The sequence below is a fragment of the Bidens hawaiensis genome, unplaced genomic scaffold (genome assembly GCF_021521415.1).
Source record: "Bidens hawaiensis isolate Kalapana, Puna unplaced genomic scaffold, B.hawaiensis_p1.1 tig00000369_1, whole genome shotgun sequence".
Lineage (NCBI taxonomy): Eukaryota > Viridiplantae > Streptophyta > Magnoliopsida > Asterales > Asteraceae > Bidens > Bidens hawaiensis.
Window position 1 is genome coordinate 5,397,125 of NW_027491028.1, and position 16,212 is coordinate 5,413,336.

General features: G+C 37.2%; 2 protein-coding genes across 2 annotated transcripts; both read right to left on the reverse strand.

Annotated features, from left to right (window-relative positions):
• Window positions 1-236: 236 nt before the first annotated feature.
• On the reverse strand, window positions 237-7,869 carry LOC143623099 (B-type cell cycle switch protein ccs52A-like). Its single transcript, XM_077094081.1, has 10 exons — window positions 7,450-7,869; window positions 2,261-2,383; window positions 2,067-2,171; window positions 1,785-1,964; window positions 1,649-1,711; window positions 830-1,024; window positions 649-750; window positions 492-554; window positions 355-423; window positions 237-290 (listed from the first exon to the last, which is right to left on the reverse strand). The coding sequence occupies exons 1-10, from the start codon at window positions 7,867-7,869 to the stop codon at window positions 237-239; spliced, it is 1,374 nt and encodes a 457-aa protein (XP_076950196.1).
• A 1,100-nt stretch (window positions 7,870-8,969) lies between these two features.
• LOC143623947 (expansin-A7-like) lies at window positions 8,970-10,389 on the reverse strand. Its single transcript, XM_077094733.1, has 3 exons — window positions 9,824-10,389; window positions 9,430-9,739; window positions 8,970-9,350 (listed from the first exon to the last, which is right to left on the reverse strand). Exons 1-3 carry the CDS (start codon window positions 10,056-10,058, stop codon window positions 9,035-9,037), a joined length of 861 nt encoding a protein of 286 aa, XP_076950848.1. The 5' UTR covers window positions 10,059-10,389; the 3' UTR covers window positions 8,970-9,034.
• Between the last annotated feature and the right edge of the window lie 5,823 nt (window positions 10,390-16,212).

The window sequence follows — 16,212 nt, forward strand, 5'->3', positions numbered from 1 at the left end:
GGTTAACCGCATCATTAACTTATATTCACAACTGCAGATTTTGCATCATCCATAAATTTGCATGAAAAACTTATACAAAGTCATTTAGAATATGGACTTCTGCAGCATCTGCAACGGCATGATCAAGCTGATCAAACATGCTCAACTCATTAATCCAAAGTTATCATTCTTTCTTCAACTTTGTAACTTCCATGGCGACTCCACAAATCGCAAACGTGAAGCACGTCTAACCCTTTTTAACGTATATGCGTTCTGCCAAACGATGATGCACCAATTTCACTTTCGGTATTCTGCATAACAACATGTTTGTTAGTTGCCTTTTAACTTCAAGATCAAATGATAATAAATTATTACCTGAAATTTAGGGGAAGGAAACACATTCCAGAATCTAAGCGTTTCATCTCCAGCTCCCGTCACAATCGTCTGCAAAACTCATATTTTGATTATTTATCTTTAAACGTATAAAATCATAAACTAAATTGAAAATTTACCTGCCCGTCCGGTGAGATTGCAAGGTAGAGAACTCTATACGTGTGCCCTGTTAAAGTCGCAAGCTGCATTACAGATCATGGATTTAGGTGTTAAGAAAGTTGTCAAAATGTGGAGGGGCAATTTCGGTATTAACGTGTGAAAAATGAAAAATGCTACCTTTGACATGGTTGGGTATCTCCAGACAATAATCTGGTTCTGGGAGTACCCGTGTGTGCTCACGAGCTCGTTGACATTCTTTGACCATGCAAGATTACATACCTGCCATTGTAACAACATGAGTTAACAGTCTATTAGCGAAATGTCAAAACTACCCTTATAATAGTCACTGAAAAGTTACCTGACTACCGGTATCCATGCAGCTCAAGTGAGAATTGGTGGTCGTGTTCCAAAACCGAATACATCGGTCTGCAGTACCACCATCAGAAGCCAGAAGTCCGTGAACATGCGGTGACCACGCAATTGCTTTCACAGCAGCCGTATGTTCACAGTACTTCAAAACAGGCTGAGTCGAATGTTGATTCCAAACGAAAAGCTGCATAAAAACAAAAGCAAAATCAAAAATATATATTATGAAAAATAAATGAAATTCAATACTCACACACAATAGATCAAATATAATAAGTAAATTATATGTATTGCATAATGCGTGGGTCGGGCCGGGCAGGAAAGGGTAACTGGTCAGAACGGGTCAAGTCATAATGGGTTAGGGCCATAATGGGTCGGATAAAAAAATGGTCATTTTGGTTCGGGTTAGAACGGGTTTAGCTCAAATTGGTTTAGGTCCGGAACGGGTCTTTTTAAAAATGGTCACTTTGGTTCGGGCCACAAGGGTCTTTTTAGAAAATGATGATTTTGGTCTGGGCCAGAATGGGTGTTTTTAGAAAATGGCCATTTTAGTTCGGGTCAGAACGGGCTTTGACCAAAAATAAAACTTACGGGCCGAAATGGGCTTTTTTTAAATAAATTGGAATATCAACAGTAAAATTGAAAATCAAAGATTGGAAAGAAATTTGTTTCAAAGGGAAAACCAAAATTAGTTAAGCCTAAAAGAAAATACTTTTAATTTAGAATTTAAAAGGACTGTAAATTGATGTATATATAAAAAGAAAATAGTTAAACTCAATTTTGCATTCGTAATTTAAGATGACCAACTTACCTTATTATCATTTCCACCGGATGCTAATTCACGATTATCATACGACCACTTGAGTCCACACACCTACAATTCACAAGTGGAGATAATAAAGAAACCACATATGGTATATAAATTGATTTACATTAACTAGCATTACCTCTGATTTATGACCACTAAGTTTACTAACAAAATCTTCTTGTGCACGAGGATCTCGTTGAAGGATACTTTTATCCCGACTCCCTGAAGATAACAAAGATGAATGCCAAGCTAGTGCCCCGACACGTAACCTATGTCCTTCCATTGTTCTTACCCTCTTGCAACGCGAGGCGTCCCAAATCTAAAAAAAATAAAGAAATTAATATTAACGTTACATGACACATAAATTAAGTTATTGCATGTTTATATAAGCAGAACAATACCATTAAGCTATGAACATTACCTGGACCTTTCCATTATTAGTCCCGACAGCAATATGAGTACTATGCTGTGCCCATCCAACCGAACACACACTATCATCGACACCCAAGTCACATAATTTTGTTACCTGCATTTGTTACGGTTCAAATATTGATAAAGAACGTAACAAAAGATTATACGAGTTTAAAATTTTAAAAATTATAAGTTTAAATTCACCTTGCTGCTACAAGCATTCCATAAATAAACACAGTTGCCCAACCCCACAGTCAACACATTGTGAGAAGACCAGTCAACAAGATTCAAGTAGAAATCATCTTGCAATGCTGGTGCATCCAAAATCTAAATCCCAAAATAAAAATTATTAACATAAAAACATAAAATTTTACCCAAAAAAATGTAATAATCATCGAATAAACAAAACTAATCGAAAATGGCAACATAGAAACATAAAAGATAACAAAAACATGTAAATTAGTCATCATATTAACAAAATTAGTCTAAAATATTAACATACAAACACAAAAATTAACGTAATAGTCGAAAATATATTAGCATGAAAGATAACAAAAGCCTGTAAATTTGCCATCAAATTAACAAAATTAGTCTAAAATATTAACATGAAAACTGTAAAGAAGAAGATGGTTGTAGTGAAAGTAATGTTTATTACTTGAATGTGTGAATAATACAAAGACAACTACATCTATTTATACACAAACAAACCCTAGCTTTCAACCCATAAAAGGCCCATGGGCTTTAACCAACTACATGGGCTAAAACCCTAATTATAACTAAATACAACTAACACTCCTTCTCAAGTTGGAGCATAGATGTTAATCATGCCCAACTTGTTACAAATAAAATCTATCTGAGCTTTCCGGAGCGGTTTAGTTAGAATGTCTGCTAGCTGAAAATTTGTCTTCACATGAACTGGTTGAATGGATGGAGGATCAATTTGTGTGCCTACTACTCGATCTCTGATAAGGTGGCAGTCGACCTCAATATGTTTTGTCCTCTCATGAAATACTTGATTCTTGGCTATGTGAATGGCTGATTGACTATCACAGTATAACCGCATCAAGTCATTAGAAACAACCCCGAGTTCTATGAGAAGACGACGTACCCATGTCATCTCTGAAGTTACATCTGCCATGGCTCTATACTCCGATTCGGCACTCGACCGGGAAACCGTGTGTTGCTTCTTACTCTTCCATGATACAAGATTTCCTCCAACAAACACACAATATCCGGTGGTAGATCGTCGAGAAATCGGACAACCTGCCCAATCTGCATCTGAGAACCCTGATATCCGACCATCTCCTTCTTCCGTGAAGGCACCCACACGACAATGACCCTGATCAGAGTATAATATACCCAAACCAGGTGAGGTCTTAAGATATTTAAGACACGAATGGCAGCATCCCAGTGACCGGTGTATGGCGCAGCCATAAATTGGCTCAGAACACTAACAGTAAAAGAGATATCCGGTCGTGTGACGGTTAAATAATTAAGTTTACCAACCTACCGTCTGTATCGCTCAGGATCTTTCATTGGATCTCCTTCATTTGGGAGGAGTTTCTTTGTAGGAAGCATTGGGGTATCAACAGGTTTACAACCCAGTAAGCCACATTCAGTCAACATATCAAGGACATACTTTCGTTGGGAGAGAAGTATTCCTTGTGGAGAGCGAGAAACTTCTATTCCAAGGAAATACCTCAATCGACCTAAGTCGCTGACCTGAAACTGAGACTTAAGAAACTGCTTGAGTTCGGTGATCCCGACCTCGTCATCACCTGTGATTATAATGTCATCCACATAAACAACTACGATAATCCTCTTTCCTTTCTGGTGTCTAAAGAAGACAGAGTGATCGTAGGCACTCCGAGTCATCCCAAACTGTCCCATAACACTAGAGAATCGACCAAACCATGCCCTGGAAGACTGTTTAAGACCATATAAAGAACGACGTAGTCTGCAAACTTTCGAGGCCTCCTCCTCAACAACGAACCCTGGTGGCTGCTCCATATATACCTCCTCCTCAAGAACACCATTAAGAAACGCGTTCTTGACATCAAGCTGGTGGAGCGGCCAATGATTAATGGCAGCAAGAGCAATACAAATACGGACAGATGGCATTTTAGCAACTGGCGAGAAGGTTTCATCATAATCAATGCCATATGCCTGAGAATACCCTTTTGCGACCAACCGAGCCTTCAAGCGGTGTAAGGAGCCATCCGGGTGTAGTTTAACCGTAAACACCCAACGACAACCAACAATACGCTTCCCTTTAGGAAGTGTTTCAAGATCCCATGTATGATTGGACTTTAGAGCCCCAATTTCGTCTTCCATAGCCTTTCGCCATCCTGGGTGAGCGAGAGCGCTCGTCACATTTTTGGGAATCAGGTAGGAATCAAGAGTAGTGGTGTACGCATGAGATTCAGGAGATAGGCGGGTGTAGGCAACATAGTCATGAATTGGGTAACGAGTGCATTTCCGGGGTTCTTTGCGAAAAGAAATAGGTATATCGGGTAGTGGTGCACCAGGAGGATCATAAACGGCTGTATCAGGGGTAGCTTCTGGTAAAGGTGTCGGATCGGGTAAGGATGTATCAGTGAGAGGTGTAGATTGTTCGGATGCAGATGGAGGATCTGAGGGTATTTCGGGGTTGTGGCCTGAATGTGAATCAAGTGTCTCTAATATTTGACCCTTACCTCGCCTAGCATATGTGAAAAGCAGTGGCGGAGGTTCTGTCGGTGGGTCAGAATCAGCAGAGATTGGATCGGTAGAGGGAATCGACACAGGAATGGTGGGGAGGAAGGGAGATGTGGGTATATCAAGGTCGGGAAACGGGTCAGAAACAGGAGTGAAACACTCGGGAAAGTAAGGAGACTCGTGAAAAGTGACATCGGCACTAGTAAAGTATCGGTGAAGTGATGGGCTATAGCATCGATACCCTTTTTGAACCCGTGAGTAACCAAGAAAGACACAACGAATGGCTCGGGGATCAAGTTTGATGGTTTTCGGACGATGGTCATGAACATAGGCGACGCAACCAAATACTTTAGGTGCGAGAGGAAATGGATCATCGTTGGGAAATAGTACAGAAAACGGTGTTTTACCATGAAGAACGGTTGAGGGCATGCGGTTAATCAGATATGTGGCAGTGAGAACGGCATCTCCCCAAAAACGATGAGGAACACGTGATTGGATCATGATTGTGCGAGCAACATCCAATATGTGACGATTTTTGCGTTCGGACACACCATTTTGTTGAGATGTATAAGCACACGATGATTCATGAATAATGCTGTTGGTTTTTAAGTATGAAGAAAAGTCGGTGGAAAAATATTCTTTAGCATTATCAGATCGTAAAATTTTAATGGTGGTGTTAAATTGGTTTTGAACATAAGCATTAAATTCTCGAAATATGGAAAATACCTCACTACGAGATTTCAACAAATAAACCCAAGTAGTGCGAGAATAATCATCAATAAAGGTAATAAAATATTCAAAACCCAACGTAGATTTGATAGGGCAAGGACCCCATACATCAAAATGCAACAGTTCAAAACAAGAACTGACTCGATTGGGCACCCTAGGGGGATAGGGACGCCTGGTATGTTTACCAAGTTGACACGACTCACAATGAAAATTAAAAGACGAAAGTGGTAAATCTGGTCGCATTTGCCTCAGAACCGCTGTAGAGGGATGACCTAACCGACAGTGAGCCTCCCTGACAGCGGAATCACATAAGTTTGCTACAGGATGCGAAAACGGGGATATACGATAGAGACCTCCTGATTCAAAACCAGTACCAATTACCCGGTTTGTTCCTAGTTCATGAAAAACGCAGTGAGTTGGGTAAAAGGTCACAGAACAGTTGTTTTGTTTGGTAATCTGACTCACTGAACAAAGACTGGTAGGAAATTTAGGAACAAATAGGATAGAAGACAGTTTTAGGTTTTCCGAGTTACTGATGGATCCTATGCCGAGAATTAACATGAAGATCCATCGGCAAGACGTACCGGTGCATGGGAAACATTTTGAAGACTAGAAAAAATACCCCGATTCCCAGTCATGTGATGTGTGGCTCCAGAATCAATCACCCATGATAAGTCAAGGCTAGAAGGTTTACCTGAATGTGCCGAGCTGGTTTGAGGATGAGGCAACTGGGAGGTAAGAAACCGTTGAATAAGATCATGCCCCTCTTTAGTAAATGTATACATGTATTTATTTTCGCCCATAGTGATACACGAAACTGAAAATTGACTGTGAACAGTAACAAGTGCGGGTGGAGGGCGGGAACAGATTCCGGCGTAAACAGTTACTCGTCGTGAACAGTAAATCCCAGCAGCGAACAGTAATTCCGGCAGCGAACAGTAACTTTCCGGCAGTGAACAGAAATTCCGGCAAACGAACAGTAACTTCCGGCATTGAACAGTAATTTCCGGTCTGAACAGTAACTTCCGGCGGGAACGGTGATTTCCGGTGATGAACAGTACTCCGGTGAACAGTGATTCCGCGCGTGAACGGTATTCCGATGAAACAGTATTCCGGTGAACAGTGCTCGTCGGTGAACAGTACTTTCACGGTCGAAAAAAAAGGATTTCGTGACAGGACAGAACAACAAGGCATGAGCTTATTTCAGATCTGAAGGCTGCTGGTGACGGCTGGTCTGACTCGGGTTCGGGTCAGATCGCGGCTAGGGTTTGGATCTAGAGCCGTAGCTCTGATACCATGTAAAGAAGAAGATGGTTGTAGTGAAAGTAATGTTTATTACTTGAATGTGTGAATAATACAAAGACAACTACATCTATTTATACACAAACAAACCCTAGCTTTCAACCCATAAAAGGCCCATGGGCTTTAACCAACTACATGGGCTAAAACCCTAATTATAACTAAATACAACTAACAAAAACATTAAAATAACAAAAGCCTGTAAATTATTCATCAATTAATAAAATTAGTCAAAAATATATAACATAAAACACACAAAAGATAACAAAAGCCTGTAAATTTGCCATCAAATTAACAACATTAGTCTAAAATATTAACATGAAAACATAAAAATAACAAAGGCATGTAAATTAGTCATCAAATTAACAAAATTAGTAAAAAATATATTAACATAAACACATAAAAGATAACAAAACAAAAGCCTCTAAATTAGCCATCAACGTAACAAAATTAGTTTAGTATTAGCATATAAACATAAAAAAAATAACAAAAACATGTAAATTTGTTAAGAAATTAACAAAATTAGTAAAGAAAATGAACACAAAAACATGTAAAACTAGCCATCAAATCAACAAAATTGGTCAAAATATCAACATAAAAATAACAAAAAAATATATAAATCAACAAAATTAGCCATCAAATTAACAAAACAAGTGTAAAACATTAACCTTATAAGCAGATTTAGCAACTTTTCTCGGTGCTTTAATCGGAGCATGAGCAACTCCAATCGACTGATCATCGAACCCAACCGGACACAAAGAATGACAAGACTGTCTAGTCTCACTCTTAAATCGGAAAATATTCCGGTTAACCGGCTTCTTATCCGGCGTACCCGGATAACCCAGATCCGACCCGAACAATGCGGTTCTCAAAAGGGCAGTATAGGCAGCAGACGACGAACCACCACCGGCAGACGGCGGCGGTGGCGGAGTAGGGGTAGAAATGTCAAAAAGGGCGAAATTGGAAGATGATCGGCAGGGGATGAATCGATCGCTGTAGATGGTGCGTGAAGGTGATGGGTGGTAGTAATTGGTTGTTGGGGTTTTGGGTTCGAGTGAATTTGGAGATTGAATATTATTATTGTTCATGGTTGATTGAAACTGAGTTGTGGGAGATGGGTGACGGTGGATTATTATTAATGATATTATTTCCCGGGAATTAGAGTGTCAGATTGGGTAATTTACCGCGGATAGATATTAATTAATGGATAGTTTGTGATCGATAGTTACTAGAATTGGCAGATACGAGGTTCATGCTTTTATTCAAAGTTACCTTTCCTGAAATGATATTTCATAAAATCTATTTGGAGATTTTTTTAACGAAAACACGAGAATAATTCTGGAGTTAGAAGTCGTGATAGTTAGTCTACCATGTGATGTTTTATCCGAACTTAAACCAAAGAATATAACATATAAGTAAGACTCGAACTCGTATAATCAAACAGATAAAAATCTTGAGAAATAAAAGGTAAAACTAATGACTACCACTAAAGTGGAAATGGTGACTTTGTTTGGATATTTATATATGTGGTTTGAATTATCTTTTGAAGATATGAGATTATGTAAAAAATTATTGTTATGATTCTATACAAAATATTTAGTAAAAGGAAACATATTGATTAAAATGTTATCTTTTCAGAAAAATAATTTATGAAGGGAAAAAAAAATATTCGGCCACCATGTAATTTCTTAAAATAGCTATTATGTAATATCACAAAAAAAATGTGTGAATTTTAGATAGCGAAATTAGAATCAAAACAAATTTTAATAAAAGACTTTTATGAATAAGGCATTAGCTTCTTACTTTTAATAAAGTTGTGAACTAAATGTTTCATTAGGTTATTAGCTATCGCAAATATCGCAAAGACTTAGAGCTTGTGAAGCAGGTCGTATAGCTGAAGCTAGTCGCACGAGGATGCAAAGTAACAGATATTAAATGCGTATTTGTTTAAATAATTAAACTTCTAGAATATAAAATGACATATGAAATGAACATAAAAGCAAAATTTTATTATTCGTCACTTACCCGTTAAAATTTGTAATTCTAACGGAACGGATGGAAGGTACAATATAATAACTACCGATGAAAAATCAGCACTTATCTATGAAGCAAGCCCGCATAGATATTTTAAGAAAGTGACTCGAAACCCTTTTAAAACATAGGGTATAAGTTAAAAGTGATGATAGATAAATCATCAACTACACAAACACAAATAAAACCTCTAGACTTGAAAATTTGCAAAACATGAATGGATCAATGGAAGTTGACATTGGCTTGGTAAGTCAACCCGAGGTTCCAGTTAGACGGAGCCACATTGTAAGCCGTAATGGTCTGTTTTGTGGTGTAGGAAGTTAGCCTGAAGGAAAGTGCTTGGCCCTGAAGAGTTGCGAAGGCTTGATAAGAAGAACCCCAATTATGGCTCATGCTAATCCAACCGGTCTTGGTCCCTTTGACCCACATCTGATGGATATCACCAGCACCAGCAACATTCATCACATATACCAACAACCAGTATCCATTTCCTTGAAAAGAAAATCTAATCCCACCTTTTCTCATGCTACATGGAACCCTAATATACCCACAAATTAATCAAAATGTTAGCACTTAGCCAATATCATATTACGTTACATCTTGTGACAAAAACATACCTGCGATACATGACTGGGACGATGCCAGCTTTCCACTGAGCAATTTTCATGAACGCGGGTTTAGCCATGTCGAAATGGGTTCGGGGAGGGTTGCACCACCCACCGTTGTTTGAATCCTGAGCCCAGTTGGGTGGGCAGAGGTTGGTGGCAGTAACAGTTGTGAAACCAGTGTAGCACCATGGAGACTGGACACACCGAATTTGGTAGCATTGACCACATGCATATCCGTCGCTAAAGATCGTTGAGCTCAATGCAGCTGTATCGGTTCCATATCCGTTAGTAATTAAGTTTCCGTATCCACAAGCACCCCCTGAAACATTAATCCAAGAATATTGTTTAACTACACACATGCATATTGAAAATAATATATGTATATGTTACATGTATTGCATACCCATGGTTGCAGATGCAGACTCGTCACCATAAAATGTGGCGTGGGCTAGGGTCCATGGGCTCGGAACGTAGCCATGATAGACAGCTTCAGTAGGGTTTATGAACCAAGAGAAACTGAGTGCAACAAGGCTAAAGAAGCTCCATAAATTATAAAAGGAAGCCATTTGTTTGATTTGTTGATCTTTTATTGCGTTGTGAAATTTGTATAACTGATTGATGCTTATTGACTTCAACATTTAGAGCCATCTATTTATAGCACAAAAAACTTACCAATATTCTTTTTTGGATGTAGTTGGTGTCCCGCACGAAGGTTCACATTTATTTATAAGTCAACATTAATGTTCACAATTACTTATAACGTATTTGCATGAAATCTATTCTAAATTTCTAATGTTTATGAATGAAATTGCATTAGACGTGCGAGCAGGTTCTATGCTAATTTGTTAGGCCATACTTGATAAATAAATAAGATGATCAATTATATTATACAAGGTTATCTCCATAATAACATTATCCATTGAACGAAGTACATATCTTGTTTTAATAATGTTTACGTAATCGCTAATAATGATTATATATTTGGGTTTGTCGGATGGCAAAAGCAATCAAATAGATTATTGATACCGCACATCTAAACTTTCTCTGTTGATTTTACCGTACTATCGGAATTTTAGTATATAATTATTTAGATGATATATACCAAATAAGACAGATTTCGATTTATTTTTTTTGAACGGTGACTTTCACAGTTAAGCTAGCACTGAGCAACAAAGTCGCGCTCCACCACCCCACTCAGGCCAATTATGTTGACATGATCACGATCCACGCTAGCGTCCAAGTTTGGCTTGGCGTTTCCGGTAAAACCCAGTTTGCTCAACCCGCCCGAAGGCACGACAAGTTTTAATGCTCTAGAAAAATCCGGTCGGAATCAGGATTCGAACCCGGGACACTTTGGTCATCCATCATGTTCCTGGCCATTGGGGCAAGCCCCGCTGGTTAGACAGATTTCGATTTATAATAAATTGGAAAGTGTGTAAATTTGTTTATTTGTAATTACCTTCATATTTATTCCCAGCTACAAATGTGACGAGAAGAGAGGTAAGCAACCACAAATGCGGAAGGGTGGGTCCCGGGATTGCGAGAGGAGAGAGATGGCTGGCTAACACGGACAATGTCAACGTGGAGCGCATGTCCTGTTGGAATACCGTATGCCCGAGACACATAATTAGGTTAATGTGGCTAGCCGTGTTTGATTCAAGTCGGGTCATACCCAATAACGAGTTAGACACACACACCAATTATGTATTTGTTAAGATAAGATCTATGAGACAAATACAGAACACGATACATTCAGAAAATCGGGTTTCTGAATTCTTACTTGAAAGTGTTAAATAAATTAATTGGTTAATTTATTTATTCAAATAATTATTGTTGGAATGATTATTTAACTAAGTGTTCTTTTATAAAATGGTTTATAAAAGATGGGGTGTTTATATATTTTATAAAGTATAAAATAAAAATAAAAAAAAAAAAAATTAAATATATTTGGGGCCGGTTTTGGGTGGGCCCCACACCCCATGCTTGTGGTCAATATCTTGTCATGCTTTTGGTAAGGATTAAGTTTCCAAAATACCTAACATCATGTGGAGATGTGATGTAGTAATGATAAAAGGAAAAGATCAAGATCATAAGGAACACACTTCCAAGTAAACAAAAACCACTCCACTCTTTCTTTTCTTTTTCTTGTAATCGGCCAAAGAAAGGAAGAGGCTCGGGTCTCGGGTTTTTGGTGTTCAAGCTCCCTAACATAGCTCGGTGTGTGTTGGAGGCTCGGGGTATATTCCGTTTGAGGATTTTTCCTTTTGAAAGTCTAGCATCAACATCATCATCTTCTTCAACATCAACTACAATCTTAAAGGGTTAAGAATGTAAGTGTTTATAGCTTTGATAGTTTAGCTTTTCCGTATCATTTGATCCTTGCTTCGGGTTTCTAATAAATAGATTATTGGTAATCTTAAGACATGAATGAACTAGGTTGTTCATGAACATATCTTATATAAACTTGTAAGATATACATATATAAACACATGGATACATATGTTTAGTTTATTTATTTCACGCTTCCACCTTTAATGTGACTAGTTAAATGGTTAACTAAGTTTGTAATTTCCATAGAAACCCAACATGTCCCTCATCCCTTCTTTCGAATGAACGAATTTGTTAAAAGCTAGTAAAATTGTAAGTCAAAAGTTATGATTTTCATATTTACTTTTGTACTTCAACGTCTAGGGTAAACCAAATATGTCACCCTCCCAAAAAAGTTTTTTGAACACCTTGTTTGTAAACTTATAATGTATTGGAAGTTAATCATGAAACATTTTTGAAAGAAATTAAAAGTTGAAGGGGTATATTGAAATAGTTTAATCAATTGCTATTTAATAATCAATGGTTTGAATGTTTAGAGTTATGCATGAGTTAGTAAGTTTGTGTTTGCATATTTATTTTATTAGTTTCGAAATCTAGAAATTAGAAGTTTGATTCATAGATTGTTAGGGCTATATAATTAGTGTTAAGAATAAACAAAACTAATTAATATTCATTGAGATCAAATTCCGAGTTTTTGGACATGATTTTCTAACAAAATGCCTAGCTAAAAAAGTGGCAGACGAAAGAGAGACGAGCATTGACAAAAGAATGAGACTACCATTTATGTGAGATGATGGGAGAGAGGAAGGAGAGTCATCCGTGGGAGGGATTGGTGTTTGTAAGAGACTTCCCAGTGTGACGGATCCAGGAATTATTTTCTTGGGGGCGACATTGTAATTTAACACTAATTTTAAGGAGGGAGATCGAAATTTTCACATAAATTTTCACATACAAATAACATTAAAAAAATTTTTAAGGTGAACCCCCCACCCCCACCCCCACCCCCACCCCCACCCCCACCCATAACATAGTGAGTTCCACATCATGTTACAACTTTTAAATCTTTTAATTTGGTCATACTTTCACACTAATATTACATAGTTAGATTACATGTGTAAAAAATTTATAATGTAAATAAATATATTTAAACTAGTTTGATCCTCCCGTGTTATGGGAGTTTATTTAAAGTTTTGTTTTTAATCGTTTTGCTATTTTATGATAACTATTTTATTTTTTAACGTAGTTTTGTTTTAATTTAATGCATATATATTAATTTGTTATTTATATTTTTTAACGTTTGGGTTTTATCAGTTGAGATGTTTAGGTTTTTTAGATTTTTAACGAACAAACAAAACGAACACGAGCATGTTGATTTTTTTAAATGTACAAACATGAACACAAATATTTGTCTAATGAAAAAAGAGGCGTTGATGTAGTTGACGATGGTGAGTAGTATTGGAATTAACCAACAATGGAGATGATATACAAGCAACGAAGAACGTGTAAAGCAGATAAATTAAATTAGGGTTTGATAATGAAAGTGTTTATCAATAAATGAGGTCTTATAACCCATTTGAGGGCTATTAGAGTTTGGTAAGGACACATAACCCGTGAAAATTATTCTTTGATAATTAAGGGGTTATTTCACAAATAAATGAGATGTTACAACCCGTTTAAAGGTTATCCGAGTTCGGTGAGACCCATGACCCGTGAAAATTATTGTAACTTATGAAATAGTTTTACAAATAAATGAGATGTTATAACCCATTTAAAGACTATCCGGGTTTGGTGAGACCCATATCTACAAATTCGGGTCAAATGCATGAGAAGCCTCCACTTATAAATCAAGCAATCTGGTGGCTCTAGAGAATGAGGGAAATAATATGAGAGCGACACCTAAGATTTTATAGTAAACAATTATATAGATAGTTAGATATATTACATTATTTTAAATTAAATAAGTTTCACAAAAATAATTATATTTCACTTACTACATAATTTAGAGTGTGACAAAACACTTATGCTAATGATGTGTTTTCTCAAACCCCCTGAGCGGTGTGGTTTTAAAATCAACAAACAAATATAATAATAATTAAAATTAAAGTAATAAACCTACTTCAAAACTCATTACTCATTAACAAATATTAGCCGTGCATTGTGAATATTAAGTCAACCGACAAACTCAAAAATATAATCACCGGTAGGATCACGCACATATTATTAAAATGAGATATTTTCTTAGGTCAATTGATAATCTTATTATAATTATGGCCTAACAAATTAGCATAGAACCTGCTCGCACGTTTTCAACTTCATTGAATTTTATTCATGAGCAACAAAATAATAGATTTCATGCAATATACACCTTTTTAGTGATTTTAGTGTAATTTGGAATTAACTTGTTAATCAAGTTAATTGTAATATGAATCTAAATAAATCGGATGTGGGGTGCACATTTATTTGATTTTATTATAATTGGAACTTAGGGGCGAAGCCCCTGAGTTATTGGGTTCCAAGGGGGCAACGCCCCCTTGACGGGGTCCGGGTGCAGCGCCCCTGGTGGCATGGTCGAAGGGGCAGCAGCGCCCATGTCTGGGGTCAAGCTGTCAGGTAAGCTTAATTTTTTTTTATTTTGGACATATGTTTCTTTATTAAAAACATATTCGAAAATTAATTAATTATTTTTTTACAACGTTTAATAAAAAAAACATGAGCGTATTTGCAGTTATGATAACTGCAAAACATTTATGATTATCCCTGTAAACCCTAATATAACGTTATCATCATCATACAGAGTTATTTCTGGTTCATCATAAAATACACAAATCCATACCTGGTTCTTGCTTATAATTCTGAGTTTCATGTGGTCAAAATATTTGGCAACCACAAATAATTTTGATCTGATAGTGTTTACACGACTCTCAGATATTCAAAGATAATCGTTTGCAGAAATTCCCCAACACACCTTAAAGAATCGTGAGCAATGCTGACTTACAATGTCAACCATAGGTCCTAAGAACAGATCAAATAACAAAGTTTTTGAATCAATCTCACTTACTAGCTAGCAGAAATCACTAGTAAGCAACCAAGATTTCGGATCTTGTTAGTGTTGGTTATTTCCCCAAAAGGAAAAAAAGAGAGTAGGAGGAGAGTTGGTGAGTATTTGTAGATAAGGTTATGCAAAAGGTTATGTTGCATGTGTATGGTTGCACTATTTATATATATTGCAACTGCAAGCTATACCATGCTTGTTTCATTAAGTTCGACCCAATTGGCTCAACATTACAAGGTTTCGAGCCTAAACATTATTACAACAAACAGAAGCTAGATTAATACATTGATAACAACAGAAATAATACAAAAGACTAATTAACAAAACTAGGCTCTACAATCTCCCTCTAGTCTTTAGTTGTTATTTCCTTAGCTTCCGCTTCAATCCATTTTGTAGTCGAAGCCTTCGTCATTCTCATATAGTTGATTGTCAACAAGATAGTGAACAAACTTATTGAACTTCTTAACTATCATGTCCTTGTTGTCCCGACAAACATCTTCGACCGTGGCTAATGGAGAGTTGTACAACTTCATCAAGTCTTCTTTGCTGAGGTCTGCCAGCTCATGTTCATCAAAGAAGCGGAGAAAATACATTCGTTTGCAGTGAATAACCATTTCCCCCGTGTTGTTGTCAAATTCCCAGAAAATGAAGTCATGAAACAAGTTGGGCGAGAAACAGTTACCCGTGGTAGATAGGTCTCACATCCTTATGAATCTTGTACCTCCAAGCCTTTCTTTTCTTTCCCGAGATCGGATCAATCTCAGTTGGATAACCAATATAACTTACCCTTGTTGAGCTTGAAGTTAGGGTAGTCGTTCTTCCATTCCTTGCTCAAGAATCTCATAAACCATCCCTTCAGTTTCTCCTCACCCGCACCCTGACCTACGAACTGTCTGAAATAACTCATGTCGATCTTAGACAGTGTATGCATATTGGTGTAGCACATGTAATTCAGGTCCCCATTGGCACGTCAGATTGCCCACGTCTTGCTTGTTGCGTGCCATTTGTAGTAAAGAATTAGCGAGTCATCGAGATAAGCGTAAAGACGGTCTCTAAGACTGGCAACCGTTGTGATGTTGTATCTCTTCTTCTTTCCTCGCCTTGATGGTTTAGATGATTCACCACTGCGGGAAGAACCATCATAGTAACTGGCTCTTGAGCTTGATCCGTCTTATCACCATGAACCAGAGTATTCGGGTTCAGTGAGTAGTTTATTCCACCATCTTCCCTAGCTTCTTGAATGTAGGAAATTTCTTATTTCAATGCAGCATCAGCGTCTCTTATTTTTCGTGTAGGATCAGCAGATTAGGGCTCCAATCTCGACATATTAGAAACGTAAAACACAATGGTGAATGCATATAAAATAATGACCTGTAACGTAAAACACAATGGAAACTACATATTACACAATG

Coding starts and splice junctions, on each gene's coding strand:
- LOC143623099 (XM_077094081.1), bottom strand. CDS start 7,869: ATGAACAATAATAATATTCAATCTCCAAATTCACTCGAACCCAAAACC. Junction 2,172..2,260: donor GGAATGCTTGTAGCAGCAAG/GTGAATTTAAAC, acceptor TAACAAATGCAG/GTAACAAAATTATGTGACTT. Junction 751..829: donor GCATGGATACCGGTAGTCAG/GTAACTTTTCAG, acceptor TTACAATGGCAG/GTATGTAATCTTGCATGGTC.
- LOC143623947 (XM_077094733.1), bottom strand. CDS start 10,058: ATGTTGAAGTCAATAAGCATCAATCAGTTATACAAATTTCACAACGCA. Junction 9,740..9,823: donor GTCTGCATCTGCAACCATGG/GTATGCAATACA, acceptor TTAATGTTTCAG/GGGGTGCTTGTGGATACGGA. Junction 9,351..9,429: donor GTCCCAGTCATGTATCGCAG/GTATGTTTTTGT, acceptor TGGGTATATTAG/GGTTCCATGTAGCATGAGAA.